A 16,001-nucleotide genomic window follows, 5' to 3' on the forward strand; every position below is an offset into this window, starting at 1 on the left:
CCGCACCTCCATAGGGCATCATTCAGTGGAGGGCAGGGGGAGGGGCTAGGGCTCCGGCCGACGCCCCAATATCAGCAAAAGGAGAGAGGTATTCGAAGAAGACCCGCGCGCTGTGCTTCCAAGGCTGGGGGATCCGTGTTCCCGCCTAAATCCGCAAGATGGAAGTTGCTCCCTCTAGCTCTTCCACTAGCGAAGGCTGATGGTTTTGTGAGTGACCCTTCCTTTCGAGCCCAGGTCGATTTCTAGCGTTTACTCTTTTCTAGAGACTTGTTCATTTAAACATGCATGGTAAAAGACACCACCAAATACACCTTAGATCCGGTTTTGAGTAGCGCCGAAAGTTTGAGGCACTGGGTGTACCCCACCCCAGTACCCGGGGTGCGCGCCGAATGTAGGAATGTGTGCACCAAAGCCGAGGGACGCAGGCAGCTCGAACGTTGCTGAGGATGTGTCAGGAGGAAGAGTGAAACTGGGGTGCCTGGCGTGCGTGGGCGTGTCCCCCGCGTGTCCACCGCCCCGCCGCCTCGCCCCCTCTTGCCGGAACGTGCCAGCAACCTCACCTCTCCTTCAGCCCTTTCCCAGCCAGACGCTTCCTTTTTGGTGCCTCTGGGCGTTTACTGTAAATTCCGTGACTAAAACACGCCGGTGAGCCCGGCCCATCGACAGATGGATCAATCGCCCCCTTCTCGGCTGGGGGAGGGGACCCCTCCCGGTGCCTCCGAAGCGAGGAGCTGCGGGTTGCCTCAGGAGAGCTCTCGGAGCCCAGCCCGTCGCCGAGCGCGGGCCGCCAAGCTTGGCACGGAGCCCTGGGCCGGGTCGGTCTCCGGAGCGCCCCCCGGGGTGGGGTTCCAGCCCCGGACCGATCCCTCTCGTGCGGTTCGGGCAAGTCCGCTGTTCTAGGAGGCGGTCAGGGCGCTCAGGCACCACGGCCTTCCTCCCGCACCAGGGGAGGAGAGACCATTGGGGAAGGGGAGTCTCGAAGGGCTGCAACGCCGGGGCATGCGGGGCGCCGGGGGTGTGTAGGGAAAGTTCTCGAGCCCCGCGTGGAGAGCACAGGTGTATGCGTGTTCGGGGCTGGACCTGGGCAGGCAGGCTGCGCGGGGACGCTGGGGGCTGGCGCTTGAGGGGGTCTTTCTTTTCTCTAGCACCTTCGGGGAGACACTCTGCTTGGACTCCCGGGTCCAAGGACGCTTCCGCTTAAGGAGGGTGGAGCCCCTCCCCAGACCCCGGCCACCAGGCCTGGGGGGGGTTTCGAGCGCCCCTCCCCCACACCCCGGGATGGCTGGGATGTCCGGGACTCCCCACGCCCTCCGGCCTCAGCTGAGCCTCCCCAGGCCTCCAGGACCCGTGGACCGAGGCGGCGGGGGCACGGGCAGTGGGGGTTGGAGGGCGCAACCCGCCCGCCGCAGGGGGAGGTCTGGTGGGGCGGCGGGGGAGGGGAGGGTGCGGAGCCTTTGGTGGGCTTGAGCCGTAGCCCCGCAAGCGGGTCAGTTTCCGGCCAAGGCATCAGGTCAGTCCCGAGAAGGGCGGGCGCCAGAGCAGAGGGAGTCAGCGGCGGAGCTCTCCTCTCGTCCAGCGTTCCCCGGCGCCACCGCCACCGCCGTGTCGCCACCGCCGCTGCAGTGTCGCTTCTCCGCCGCGCTCCCGCTCCCCGCGCCGCCAGCCGCCTGGGAGCCCGAGCGCCGAGCCCCGGGCGGAGAAGAGGGGCGCGGGCGCGAGAGCCGCGGCGAGGGAGCCGCGAAGGGGGAAGGGGGGGCGGGCGGAGGGAGGAGCAGGGAGAGAGGGAGAAGGGGGAGGGAGGGAGGAGAGCGAGGGAGAGCTGGAGAGAGCGAGAGCAAAGAGCGAGAGCCAGGGAGAGGAGAGGGAGGGAGACGAGAGAAAGACACACGCACGCAGATACACACGGTCACTGGAATTCCATTAGAAAAAAGTGAGACGAGCAAGGGTTAGCGGGAGAAGATTTTTTTTTGTTTGAATCTTTTCTTCGTCTTGGTGCGAAAGAAGCGACTCCGGGCTCTCGTCCTCGAAGCTCCCACTGGATTGTTCCTTGGCGCTAACACCCGTCGGTGGATTTCTCTATTTGCATTTTATTCTGACCCCCACCCTTGCTGCTTCCTTCCAGCCCTTCACTCTCAAATCGCCTCTCCCCCACCTCCCCAGTCCGCTCCTGGGAAGCGCAGGGGAATTGGACCCGCGGAGACTCGCGCCTTCCCGGAGCAGCGGAGGGGAGGACAGAGCGACGACCGGGCTCTCGGCTTGTAAAGCAGATATATCCTCACATACGTGTATATTTCATTTTAGTGGGCAAGAAGGGCGTCGAGAGGCAGCCCACCGCCCTCCTTACCCCCCACCCCAGAGGCGAGAATCGCAGGACTCGGGATCTTCATCGGGTGGACTAGCTTGGGATCTCCGCATTGGATTTGGGGCTGATTATCACTGCTTGGCTATTATTATTGTTGTTGTTATTATTTTTTTTTTACCCAAGGGAGAAAGAAAAAAAAAACACAAAAAACTGTGGGATTTATTTAACATGATCTTGGCAAACGTCTTCTGCCTCCTCTTCTTTTTAGGTGAGTACCTGCGGGCGGGGACGGAGGAGGGCAGCTTGTCCGCGGGAGCCTGGGGAGCCGCGCGGGGCCGCGCGTTCGGGCGCCGGCAAGAAGCCGGGAACGCGGCGGGCGAGCGGGGCGCGGGCTGGAGACCGGCGGGGAGAGCGCGCCGCGGAGCCAGCCGGGCCCCAGCGCTGCCGAACCGAGCGGGGCCGGGCGGCGAGGATGCGGGCGGAGGGACGCGAACCGCTGCTGGCTGGTTACGAAGGGGCTTGGGAAGGAGACGTGGAACACCCTAACCATCCCCGCACATACGCACGCACACACAGGCACACTCGCTTACTCGCACACAATGCTACTAGCATTCATTTCTCCCAAAATAATGGATTCAAATTGCGGCAACTTGAGAAAAAAAGAATTGCAACTCTTGATTTGGAAGAGAGGAGGGTGGGTGGGGAGAGGCACAGTGTCGCGGAGAGAAAATCATGCCAGTTCCATCTTTCTTGTCGGCTCCCGGATCGACTCGGGCGGACAGCATGGGTTTCTCCAGGAGCTCCTGCTTGGACGTGTGTGGGGGCAGCGATGGCAGCCATCCCCTCACCTGCCAATCAACCTCTGGAAAGTGCATCCCGCTTCCCGCACCCGGAAATCCTTTCCAGTGGCCCCGCTCCCTGGAACACTTTTCAAGTTTCTCCCCACCCTTTGCCCTTCCTGTAGCCCAGACCCAAGCCAGATACCTGGGCCGGAGTGGAGGGTTTGGAGCATCCATTCACTGCCTATCCTTCACCACCTCTGGCCGCGGGGGCACCCTGTAGTTTGTAGGAAGAGGAGGGAGGTCAAAGTTTGCTTCCTTGGATGAAGAAAGAGAGGGATGTTGGAAGAAAGAGATCTGAACAAAGACCAGTGCCCATTCTGTAAGCCCCCTCCTCCAAGGGCAGGGAGGAGGGGCTGCCTGGTGCCCCCGAACCTTGGGCAGTCTCTTTCCCACCCAGAATTCCCAACCTCTCACCCCCTTTTGTGCTATGTGAAATCTCAGTTGCTTGGGAAATAGGTTCAGAGAGAGCATTCTGGGAGTGGAGGTGAGGGAGAAGGCGTTTCTGAGGCCCTGGGCAGACCTGGAGTCCCAGGCAAGGCTGCTGCTCTGGAGAAGGTGCTCCAGAGAGGGAGCTGGGGAATGCATGTGTTGAGGGAGCACACATCTGCTTCAGTGTGGATGCTCTTCCCACCACCCTGGCCTGCGATTAGCCAGTGGTGAGCCAGGCTGCCAGGCTGGGTCCAGAGTGTACCCTTTGCCTCCTGGTGGAGGGGAGAGGGGAAGGCCTGAGGAGGTAGGTGCCTATCCTGGAAAGATTTGGATGGTCTAATAAGTGCTCAAGTGCTCTCTTGACTTGAACAGGGGATTTGAGTCAATATTGGTCGGGCGCTGGACCCTTTGTCCACCCCCATCCTTTGCCCCTTCCCAGAAACTTCCTAGGGGGCTTGGCCCTGCTCTAGGGTATGGCCTTGGAGGTCCTGCCTTCCTAAGTCTGAGGCAGCTCCTCTCTTGGGTAGGAGAGGGTGTGGGAGGGAGCTGGAGAGGTACTCCAGGCCCATTGTGATCCTGCAGCCCTTCCTGGCTACCCACTGCAAGTGGACTCTCATTCCAAAGGGGTTTTTATAAAACCTGACCTTTTCTCCCACTGCTGGTCTGAAAATCCACCTTTTTGGGATCAAGAATGAGCAGGGCCAAGAAGAAAAGAAAATTATATTTCAGGAAAAGCAACCAGATTGTGCGCTGCTGAGCTGTGTACACCCCAGAGGGGGCTTCTAATGTCCTGGGATAGAAAACAGCAATATGGGCCCCTTAGTCCTGTCTCGGCACAGAACACCATGTTGCAGGCAGGCTTTTTTCAGCTGAGAGGGCTAGAGGAGTTGACTTTGTTCTCATGATGTAGGTGTGTGAGAGCATGCGTGCGTGTGTGTGTGTGTGTGTGTGTGTGTGTGTTTGCGTGTGTCAGAGATGCACCCTGGACTCTGAGACCCTGGGGGCTGAGTGGTGAGAGGAGGAGTAAGAGCAGGAGGTAAGCAGCCCTTTTGGTCAAAGCCCTTCCCTTGAGATGCCCCTTTCCAAAGCCAGGGCAGGGGAGGGGTTAACTGAGTGACCACAGGATATCGGAAGGCTGTGGGTTAGGCCCACCAAGGAGGAAGGGATACGTTGTTATTAAGGAAACTTCAGCCTCAGGGCCACTTTCCTGGCAAGGATCCTACTGTTGGGAGTTGGTTGGAAATTCCACTTGGGGGAGAGGTTTTGTGGAGCCTGAGACTGGGTAGGCAGTTTCAGTGTGTGAGAGGCATGGTGAAGCATGTTCCCAGGAGCACAGGTCTTCAGTGAGCACCCCCTAAGGTTCTGAGTGAGGTCTTGGGGTAGAGAGGCCTTTCTGGCCAGTCATCCTGACCTCCAGTGTTGACATGCCCAGGAGGGAGAATGAGCATTCTGGCTGTTGCCAAGATGTGCAGTACAGCTCCACGTAGTCTCTCGGTCCCCCTTGTCTCTAGAAGCTGTTCCACATGTCTTTTCTTGATGGATCTGAGTTTTTTCCCTGACCTAGAACTTGGGAGCATCTCCAGGGTACCCTCTGACCTTTACTCTTTTGGAATTCCTGGCCCAAGGCTCTCAGTTGCTATTTCTTTCTCTTGCTGGGCTTGATTGGTTCTGGGGTCGTGACGCCAACTAGAAGAGCCAGGGATAGGTGCAGTCAGAGAGTTTGGTGAGAGGATTCACTGGCTCTCTGCAGAGCATCTTCCTGCCCCAGTCACATGTGCCCGCTGGCAGGATGGGGGAAGCCCTTGCTTTTGGCACAGGAGCCCAGGATTCTGTAAGGATTGTTCCGTGGGGCTCCGGACCCCACCTGCCGGGCATGCAGGGTAAGTGCCTTTATTGCCCCAGTCCCCTAGGCCAATGTCCTGACCTTTAAACCTGCCCACAATGCTCCTTTCTCAGTCTGTCTCCGACAGTGCATCCTCAGGCTCAGTCAAGATAGGAAGGGAGAAAGCTGCTGGGATGTTGGGGTGAAGTCAGTGGAAGTCCCAGGGCTGGGTTATTCTTGAGCAGGCAGGCTGGCTGGCTAGGTGGGGGCAGCAGGTGCAAGTGAGGCTGGGTCAGCTCAGCTGGTTGTGGGTGGCCCACATGCACTGAGTCTTGCTCAGGGACCTAGGAATTTGCTGAAGCCAGGAAATAAAGCTGCTGCCTCTGCTTGGGTGGAGGACACCTCTCCAGCCAGTGCCTGGGCAGATGCCCCCACTCCATGCTGGCTTCTTCTCCGGTCTTGTCTCAGCCTGGCCACAGCCTTCAGCTCTTCCTGTCCTGGGGCAGAGGTATGGTCAATGGGAGAGGTATTATCTTTTGCTCTGGCCTACCCCTTTCTCCTTTACTTCCTTTTCTTGTGGGTGAGTGTCCTCCCTTCCAGCAGCGGTTTCCTTTTCCCTCTGCAGCTGTAGGGAGTGACAGGCTCGTGGTGCAGTGCTCTGCCTCTAGGTGTCGCTCTCTCCCTGCGGTAGCACCCCCCCCCCCCCCCCCCCCCCACTGTGAGCAGGGCCTTCTGGGGGAAGGAATGAGAAGTGGCTGTTCTGGATAGGGAATGGGGTAGGGTGTGTGTGGGGGATTCTGAGGAGGGGACTTCTGGCCTAGGATCTTACAGTGTTTTGGGCTGGATGGAATGGAGGAGGCCTCCCAGATCACTCCTGGGTCTTGGAAAAGGCAGTCTTGGCTCTGGTGCACAGAAGAGCTTTTTCTGGGGCAGAATCTGGAGTGAGGGGCTTGGAGAGGACAGGGAGACCAGGGAAATATCTGTGTCTAGAGGAAACCATTTTGGGAGCTTGATTTTGACAGGACCAAGTGAGCCCCTCCCTACCCTTCACTTCTGAATCTTTTTCCCTGAGCCCCTTCCTTCAGAGGCCTGTGGGTTTAGATGCTCTGAGGGTGATGGGTAAGAAAGGTGGCTGAATTCTGCTTGTTCACTTTTGGAGAGGTGAGGCTCCATGTGCAAGGCCAGGGTCTGAGGAGGGAAGCTCTTTCTCTTTTGTAATTGGCTTATTATTTGGCTTTTGGAATGAAAAAAAAAAGGAGAGACAGGGGGACAGGGTTTCAGGGGAGGGTGGAAAGAGAGGGAAGAAAGAGAAGAAAATAGTAGATGCTATAGAGAGCGAGCAAGAGCACAGAGCTATTCAAAGAGCAAAGGTGATGGAGAAATAGACCTTAGGAGGAAGTCAGAGAGAGAAGTGTGTGAGAGAGAGACATGGAAAAGGCCCGTCCGGACACACACACACACACACACACACACACACACACACACACACAGGAAATCGAGTTGCTTGTCAGGCTTGCCTGCAGCACTTTCTGTCAGTGGGGCTGGGGTAAAGCTTGTCTACAGAAATCCTGTTTTCAGCTCTCTAGCCAGTGTGCAGTTGGACTGGAAGGTGTGGAGGGTTGGGCCGGGGAGGGGTAGCTGCTCCCTTCCAGGCATGCCTTGCCTCAGGCCACAGGCTCAGGCTTGTCTCTTGGGATCTTCTCTTAGGGTCTGGGAACTTAGAATGGACAGGTTAGGAGTCTGAGGGATCTTTTCGGCCTGTGTGTGACCTTGAGTTGTTATCTCCCTTCTTTAGGTCTCAGTCCCCCCACCCCCCAACCCCATGGTAAAATGTGGGGGCTGGACACTGTGTCTCTAAAGTCCTAACAGACTAGGAAGGTTAAATAATATTCTGCTGCTTTCCCGGCTTAGTCCAGCATGTTGGCTGGACCTCTGGCTGGAACTGAGGTTGATGGAGGTTTGGGCAGCAGGAAAGTGAGGGTCCCCCTCCGCATGCTCAAGCAGGTCCTGCAGCCCCCAGCTCTCTGCTGAGGCTGTGACCTTCTTCTCTGGCCTCCTGGTCTTTTACAGGGTCTGTGGTCTCTCCGAAGGATCTTCTGGCTTTCCCGTGCTCTGCTCCTGGGCCCAAGGCTGTGGGGTGACAGGGTGGAATCGGAAGGGAATCTGGTAGAACCAGGGCAGAATGACAGCTCGAATTCTCCTTCTGGTTTGAGGAGGGGTGTTGGTGTCTTGGAGTCCTTTCACAGCTCTTCCTCTGACCGGCTCTGTGGTGGCCTTGGTGTGCTTTGGAGTAAAATGGGTGTGGAGTTTCCCAGAAGGGCGCAAGCCGCCAGGCCTGCATCTTGGGTCAGAGATTATGGCGGCCCTCATTCATGCTTGTCTTCCCTCCCCACCACCCAGACGAGACCCTCCGCTCTTTGGCCAGCCCTTCCTCCCTGCAGGGCCCCGAGCTCCACGGCTGGCGCCCCCCAGTGGACTGCGTCCGGGCCAATGAGCTGTGCGCCGCGGAATCCAACTGCAGCTCCCGCTACCGCACGCTGCGGCAGTGCCTGGCGGGCCGGGACCGCAACACCATGCTGGCCAACAAGGAGTGCCAGGCGGCCCTGGAGGTCCTGCAGGAGAGCCCTCTCTACGACTGCCGCTGCAAGCGGGGCATGAAGAGGGAGCTGCAGTGCTTGCAGATCTACTGGAGTATCCACCTGGGGCTGACCGAGGGTAAGCCCAGCCGGGCCTGGCGGGGGGGGGGGGGGGTGTGGAGGGATGCGGTGGGATGGGGGTGGTGGGGAGGGCTGCGCAGGGCGGAGGGCGGGGAGGTGGGGCAGGTTCAGGGTAGGACTTGGTAGTGGAGGGAACTGGCGAGCTCTCTGTCGCCCCCTGCCACAGGGGCCTAGAACGCAGAGGAAGTAGGGGTTGTCAGAGTCAGCCTGGAGACATGGAGGAGGAGGGAGAGTGACAGCTGGGAAGGAGACAGGGCCAGGTGGTGGGAGAAGAACGAGGCTGGAGAAAGAGAGTAGGGGTCGGGAGAGGATGGATGGACTGATGGACGAGGGAAGAGAAGGGGAGGCTGGGGTACCCAGGCAGATGGAGAAGGGAGGGTGGGTCCTGTGCATGCAGAGCTGTGCTTCCAAGCAAACCAGTCCCTGGGACTCCCCGAAGCCCTGGGCGCTCAGCGAAGGGCAGTCCCATTTCTGTTCTTCCTGCTGCCAGGACACCTGCTCTTCAGGTGGCTTCCTGACTGCGGGGCTGGCCTAGGCACCTTCTATAGGGCTTGGGGCAGTGTGTGGGCAGCAGGCCGCTTCAGGTCCCAAGGTGGCACCTTACCAGCTCCCTCCCCTAACAACCCACTCCACACACCCCCATCCTCCCCTCCGGACTACAGTGTGGGGGATTTGTGTACAGTGCAGGGGGATTGGCCACCTTGGTTAGACGTTCATTTCTTGATTCAACAGCTGTTTATTGAGAGGTTCTCATCTGCCAGGCCTGTGCAACAGTGGAGAACAAGCTGGGGTAGCCTCTGGCTTCTTGGAGCTCAGAGTTTGTGGGGGGATGTAGATAAGTGAGGGGCTTTCTGTCACTTGGTGGTGTGAGTGCTGTCAGAAAGCACTGGTGCTGTGGTAGCCCAAGGCAGCCTCTTATGAAATCTACAGAGTCTTCCTGGAAGAGGCAGCCTTTGATCTGAGACTAAGGAGTGAGCTGCAGTTACACAGTGGGGGGGAGGGAGGAATGTGGGGAGAGTGTGGGAAGTGGAGGGGAGCTTGGGCAAAGACTCCCAGAAGGGAGTTGCCGGTCTGCAAGTGACTCAGTGTAGTAAGGTGGGGGGTTGGAAGTGGGGATGGGGTGAGGAGAGGGGAGGGATGTGGGACCTGGAGGGCAGCAGCTTGGCCAGCGGGCCAAGGACAGTGGCAGGAAAGAGGGAGGAGGGTTCAAGAGCTATTTAAGAGGTGGAATCAACAGGTCTTGGTGAAGAGAGAGGACTCGAGGAGGGCAGTTTTCTCTTTTGGGCAACTGGGTTGGTTCATAAGAAGCAGCCAAGGGGGGAGAGCAGGGAGATGATTCCTTTATTTTGGGGCACATGGCTCTCACTGGCCATGCCCTGCACACTGCTGGAGTCCAGGTGGGGAAGTGGCACTGGACATGGAGATTGAGGAGCCACCATTAGCCTGTAGGTGTGACTGGGGCCATGGGAGTGGGTGTGCACACACTGAGAGGAGGGCAGGGACAGAGCCCTCAGGACCCCAGCATTTAAAGATGTGCCAGCAGGGGAGGGAGAGGGACCTGCAGAGGTTGGGGGGAGGTGTTGGGAGAGAGGTGGGAGGTACATCAAGAAACCTGGGGAGGAGAGAGGGTCCACAGTCTCTAGGACATGTCCCTCATGCCTTTGGGGTGAGCATTGTAGGTGGTCGCTGGGAGCAGAAGCCTGGTTAGGGAGTGAACGGGAGCTGGGGGCTGGGAGTGGTGACTGTGGATGTCTTCTAGAACTTTGGTGTGAAGAGGAGAGGAGAACAAAGGATGACTTCTTTTGTAAGAGGTGAGAGGGTGGAGCAGCTTGAATTCTAAGGTAGACTGGGAGTGATAGGGATGTCGAGGTGAAGAGAGAGGGCTGCACTGTGGAACAGTGCCCTTGATTAGCCTCGGATGGAGGAGCAGGGTGCTGGAGGGAAGGAGGAAACTGGGATTGGGTGTGAGGCTGGAGAATGAGGGATTCCTGACCAGTGGCCAAGATGGTTCCAATCCGCCTTGAATTTGGAAGTAAACCGGGCATGTAATTATGAACAGTGTTACCACCATTAATAGCAAAGTAATTCCTCATGTGTAGGTCTCCTGTTCCTAGTAGCTTCGAGTCCTAGAACTAGAAGTGAGCAGAGAGGGAAACACCGCCACAAAGCGCGTGATGTTTATTCTCTGCAAGGCAAGGAGCGGTCTTCACCCGGAGGATGCCTCTGTAGTGCGTGAAAACTGAGGTTCCTAATTCAACAGCTGGCTTGTTTAGTTTCTTGTTTTCTTTCCCATGGCCTTCAGTCTCAACCCAAGGGAGGCTGGGTGGCACTTGGGGGTGGGCTTGTTGAGGGCTTGCAGGATGGGCTTGTTGAGGGCTTGCAGGACGGATGCACTGGGGAGGGGACAGAAGAACTGCCAGCTGGAGGAGCCAGGTGGGCCACCTGAGGGCCACCGGAATGGCTCCCTCTGGCATCACCGTGTCAGAACATCAAGAACCTTCCTGATCGCAGCCAGGCAGTGAGGCATTTGGATGATAGCAGTGTGTGTTCTGTGCATTTATGCTGCATCCTGCCATGTGGTCTTCAAGGCCCTTTCAACCCAGGAATGTCAGCCTGGAGAGGCGTGAGCTGGCTTGTTGGTTCCCTTACCAGGCAAACGTCTGTGTAGCCCCGACTGTGTGCTCCAGAAGGTGAGAACACAGATTCAGCCATGGTCCCTGTGCTGTCAAGCATACAGGCTAGGAGACCCCTCCCCTGGCCAACTCTGGAAAAGTAGACTCCCTGCTTTTCTCCTTCCTCAAAACCTACCCTGCCCCCATTCCTGGCTCTTAGGAGTCAGAGGTATTTTCTGCCCAGGGTTGGCCAGGGAAAGCTGAGAGGCCTTTTAACAGCAGGTAATGTTCCTGTGAGTGACAGGATCCACCTGAGGGTTAATTATTCATGGTGTGGGATGAGTGGTCTCCCTGGGGGAGGCTGTAAGCACTTCCTCCCTATTCTTTAATAACACTTAATAACCTGGCTTGGGCCTGGGGCGGGGTGGGGGATTGTGGAGTGGAGAGATCTGTGCGGGTTTGGACTTTGATTGTGGCTTCTCCTTGGCCCTGGCTGGTGGGTGCGATTCCTCTCTTCTCCCTCCACCTGAGGCTGAGCTGTGCCTAGTCTGAGGTCCTTAGCAGTGGACAGAGCTGGCGGTGGCAGGACTGTGGCCTCTGCTCAGGTTCTAGATGGTCCCAACTGCAAAGACCTAGAGATCATTCCATCCCACTCCCACTTTGGTGGGGAAGCTGAGGTGCAGGGAGGGGGGCTGGTGGGACCAGGGCCCCCCAGGACTCCTTATCCAGGCCCCTTTCCAGCTGCCCTGGAGAGATCCTGTGGTCTCGGGCTCATCTTCCCTTTCTGTCACACCACCACAACCACCAGTATCTTACATGGTGGCACTGTCACTGTTGGTTGGCTGCATGGGGGACTTGAGACCACTTCTTGACTTCTCCAAAAGTGGCACTAAAGTTTGAGGTCATTCTGCTCCTTCAGATGTGAAGAGCAAAGGCCTCTCCCAGGTCATGGCCCAGGAATGTGACATCCTAGATTTAGTTTAATCTGGTTGCCAGGATGCCCGTGTGGCCAGGTCTCTGATTTCCCACTGGTGAATTCTGCCACAGGAACAGGCAGCATGGGTTGACTTAAATAGGATGGACCTTTTCCAGCCAGTCCTGGAAGAGGCTGTTTTCCCCAAGAGATTCCACCCCCGCCCATCCCGCCCCCAGTCAGTCATACTAGCTGATCCATACCTGCGGGCCTAGCTTTGCCAGATACGGGAGGGAAGGACCTGGTCTGGGGGAGCAGTCTGGCTGGCATAAGACTGACTCTAGAAAGTTAAACAGCAGCGCTACTTGTGTAAGAACAGTTTGGTTCAATAACACTTTTACTTCTGGAGACAGTATTCATAATGTTTAAGTACTTGGACTCTGGAGTCAGCTGCCTGGGTTTGAAACTTGGCACTTACCAGCTGTGTGACCTTGGGCCAGTTTCTTAACGTCTCTGTACCCCAGTTCTTTATCAATAAAACAAAGGGTAGTGCCTATCTCATAGACAAGAGAATTAAATGAGTTAGTAAACCTAAAGCACTTTCAATGGTGCTGGTACATAGAAGGCTTAGTGTAACATCATTTTTATTACAAAAAGCTCTTGTATTATTTGGCCCTAACAAATAGCAATGGCTGGTAACCCCACCACTGGGAGTTTCTCTAGTGTCTGTGGGTAAGAGTGGAGTTTGCTGAGATGGTACAGCCCTGTGACAGTCCAGGGGGAAGGTGGGATTGGGACTGGCCTGAAAGAATAACCTTTGGATAGTAAGATACCACTTGGGCACCCATTGTGTGTAACGCATTTGCTGGGTGTTGCAGGGCATGAGGGTATAGGGTAAAGTGAAGGGTGGAGGACATTTCTCCAGGGAGAGAATGAACATCTGGGGAATCTGTACCATTTTTGGGGGGTCTGCCAGATATAGCAGACAGATGCCTTTCTCTGTGAACCAGTAGAGGGCTGGACAAGCCTGGAGTGCTAGCCTCTGGGTGACCTCATGGGCCTGGCTGAATGCGCCCTTTACAGGCAGATTCCAAGCCCCCTCTTCTGGATGGCTGGCACCTTCCTGCAGGTGGCCCCCATGGATACCACCCCACATGTACTCTTCTTTAGGTGCTGGGCCCTGGGTGGATAGGAAATCAATGTGTGAAGCTGTGGGTCATCACCTGTCTCCCCCGCCCCTTCAACACAAACACGCAGTCTGAGTGATTACCCATTGATTTCTCCTCACAGTAAAGTCTCAAGAGGATATTTCCTCTCCTGCCGAGGTTTTGGCAAAGGGCGGGAGTCCCCATGAGGAGGCGGTGGGTCTCCAGGGCATCCCTGTGCCATTTATCTCCTGTCACTCGCTTGCTTTTCCATTCACTGAATCTCTGATGCACCCAGAAGCCTCGAGGAGAAGTCTGAGAAGCCATCAGGTGGCAGGGAGTCAGTCAGACAAGCTGGGGATCAGGATTCCACTGAGAAGACCTTCAGCCCTATCATGGTGACATGATGGGAAGCAAAGAGGAAGTTCTCTGCCCTTACGTGGCCCGGGCAGAGCCAACCTAGTGTGACGAGAGACAATGCTGGTGTGAGGGTCAGGGGACCAGAGTCTAGTCTAGCTCTGTCGTGAGTAGCTGTGTGATCTCAGTCAGGTTGCTTCACCTCCCTGGCCCACCTCAGGGTCCTCGCTTGTGAAATGAGGAAGTTGCACTGAATAACTTTGGAGGGCCTTTGGCTTCAAATCCTGTGATTTATACCTGGCCTTCCATGGGCACCTCCCCAGTGCCTTCTTTCAAGAAGCATTTGGAAGGCCTTAGAAAGGGCTGGACATGCAGGGAAGTCAGTAGAGGAGAGTATTGGCAGTACTGACCTGCTGTGGGGACTTCTCTAATTGGTGAGAAAGAACTTACCTGTGTGAAATGCTCACCGTTTCATTCATAACTTGCTCTCGTCTAGTCCTGTAGGAAGGGTGGGCCTGTGCCTGACACTGGTTCTGTCTTCCAGGTGAAGAGTTCTATGAAGCCTCACCCTATGAGCCGGTGACCTCCCGCCTCTCGGATATCTTCAGGCTTGCTTCAATCTTCTCAGGTAAGTGGGCTCTTGCTGGGGCCTCCCAGTCCTCCTAGGTGCCCTGGCCTTCAGTTGGCTCTGCCTTCCACTGGCAAGCCCCTTACTGCTTTGGGTCCTCATCTGTAAAAGAGGAAACCATAACAGCCACCCCCAAGGTTGTGTGTGGAGTGGTGGAACGAGCCCACCATGCAGTAGGTCTTGAATCTGAAACCTGGTGTCACTCTCCTAGTTTGTTATTGGTCTTGCCCTCCTGGGTCCTTCTTTCTAATTCCCAACTCTTCCACTTTGGAATAATTCTACTTTGGTCAAGTTGCTCAACTTTTCTGTGCCTCAGTTTCCTCAGTTGTGCAGTGCAACAATACCTACCTTGGATTGTCATGATGTTCAAATGAGTCGATGGTTGTAAAGTGCTCAGCGAGCTGCTGGGCAGCACAGCACGGGTCCCAGATAGGAATTATTAACTGTGGTTGGTGGCGGTAGTATCACTATTATCGGTTCTGCTCTGGGATTCTCCTTCCTCGAGGGGTCTTCTTCTTGAACTCCACCGTGAAGCCTCTGGTTCTCTGGTGCTTGGCTTCCCCCAGGAAGTGAGAAGGACTGTGTTAAGCTCTAGCTTTGCTTGCTATGGTCCTTGGGTAGGAGTCCGATGAGTTTGTTGGTTCTTTCTTCCTGGCCTGTTCCTTCTGGCCTCTGGGAGACCTGTGGGCCCAGGGCAGCTGCCCCTGCTCAGGCACTGGTAGGTGGGGGCCTTCCAGTCTTGGGAACTGCTCTGTGGGGGCTGGGGGTGAGCTCCTCCTGGAGCCACCACTGGTGCTTAAAGGTGGCCAGGCAGGCTGTTACAGGACAAGGCTGCAGGCCTCAGGTTTCTAGGAAGTTTTGTGGCAAAATGTGAAGGCTCCTGAAGTTTCTTTTGCTCTAAACCATTCTCAATGGCAGCACCACTGACATTTTGACCTGGATAATTCTCTCCTGTGGGAAGGGCTGTCTTGTGCACTGTAGGATATTTAGCAGTGTCCCTGCCTCTACCCTTTGGATGCCAGTAGCAGCCCACTGAGTCGTGACAACCAAAAATGTCTCCAGACATTGCCAAATGCCTCTTGGGGGCACAACTTTAGTGTTGTAGAGAAGCAGTACTCTAAACTGTGAAATGAAAGACTTTCCAGTAAGACCCTAAACCCTTTCAAATGAAGAATTCTCTAGGAGAGTGTTTCTCAAACTTTCTTTTTCCATTATGGCTCCGCTAAGGAGAAAAGCAATTCTCTGTAGAGAAATACTGTCTTAGTCTGCTTTGGCTGCCATAACAAAATACCATAGACTGGGGAGCTTAAACAACGGAAATTTATTATCTCATAGTTCTGGAGGCTGGAAGTTTAAGATCAAGGGCTGGCAGGGTTTGGTTTCTGGTGAGAGCTCCTTTCCTGGCTTGCAGATGGCCACCTTCTCACTGTGTCCTCACAGGGTGGGGTGGCGGTAGGGTAAGAAAGAGGGAGTGGGGTAGAGAGAGAGAGAGAGAGAGAGAGGGAGAGAAAGCTCTTCTTTTTCTTATGACGACACCAGTTCTATTATGGCTCTACCACCTCACCTTTATGACCTCATTTAACCTTAATTACCTCCTAAAAGCTCTGTTTGCAAGTATAGTCACATTGGAGGTTAGGACTTCAGCATACGAATTTGGTGGGCACAATTTGGTCCATAGCAAGTGCCAAGGAATACCTGCTTTTTTTTTTTTTTTTGCCTGCCCAAGAACCGATTTTTGCTCGGTTGGGGGTGATACTCTCCGCTCCCATTGAGAATACATGCTCTAAGGGATTGAGATGGGAAGATACCTATATACCTGGTGGGAGAAATCCTGGAACTCCATCAGAAAGGAGGCACTGGCCAAAGGGTAACCGTCTAGATATACCCTTGAGCCCTGGTGGTGGTTGGGGGTGGTGGTGAATGAATTGGAGACTTCAGAGCCGATCCTGGTTAGTTTTGGATAGAAATCCACCTTTGGCCACTCCTTTTGAGACAGTTTTGGGGCTCAGGTGCAGGTTGAGAATATCATCAGCAGGTGATGATGGAGTAGGGATGCCTTGCAGCCCTGATGTAACCATTCCCCACCCTGCCAGCTGAGCACTACTACATGGGTGGGAGTCATTGGGTTTATCTCCAACAAAGAAATAGTTTTGACTTGTGCCCTGAAGGATGAAGGTCAGAGGTCTGCTTCCCAGACTCACACTAAACATCTTTCTAGCAGAAAATCTTTATGC

The 16,001-nt window shown here is 55.7% G+C and overlaps 1 protein-coding gene across 6 annotated transcripts in view; it reads left to right on the forward strand.

The window, feature by feature from the left end:
• Positions 1-1,814: 1,814 nt before the first annotated feature.
• GFRA2 (GDNF family receptor alpha 2) overlaps positions 1,815-16,001 on the forward strand; it is a 97,486-nt gene continuing 83,299 nt past the window's right edge. For 5 of the 6 annotated variants that reach the window (XM_032592850.1, XM_032592849.1, XM_030312470.1 and 2 more), the window contains exons 1-3: positions 1,815-2,570; positions 7,796-8,110; positions 13,684-13,767. In XM_032592850.1, coding sequence (XP_032448741.1) covers positions 2,531-2,570; positions 7,796-8,110; positions 13,684-13,767 — 439 coding nt within the window. In that variant the 5' untranslated portion in view covers positions 1,815-2,530. The remainder of the gene's footprint in view (positions 2,571-7,795; positions 8,111-13,683; positions 13,768-16,001) is intronic. The other variant, XM_030312476.1, reaches the window with a different exon arrangement.

Source organism: Lynx canadensis, chromosome B1 (genome assembly GCF_007474595.2).
Source record: "Lynx canadensis isolate LIC74 chromosome B1, mLynCan4.pri.v2, whole genome shotgun sequence".
NCBI lineage: Eukaryota > Metazoa > Chordata > Mammalia > Carnivora > Felidae > Lynx > Lynx canadensis.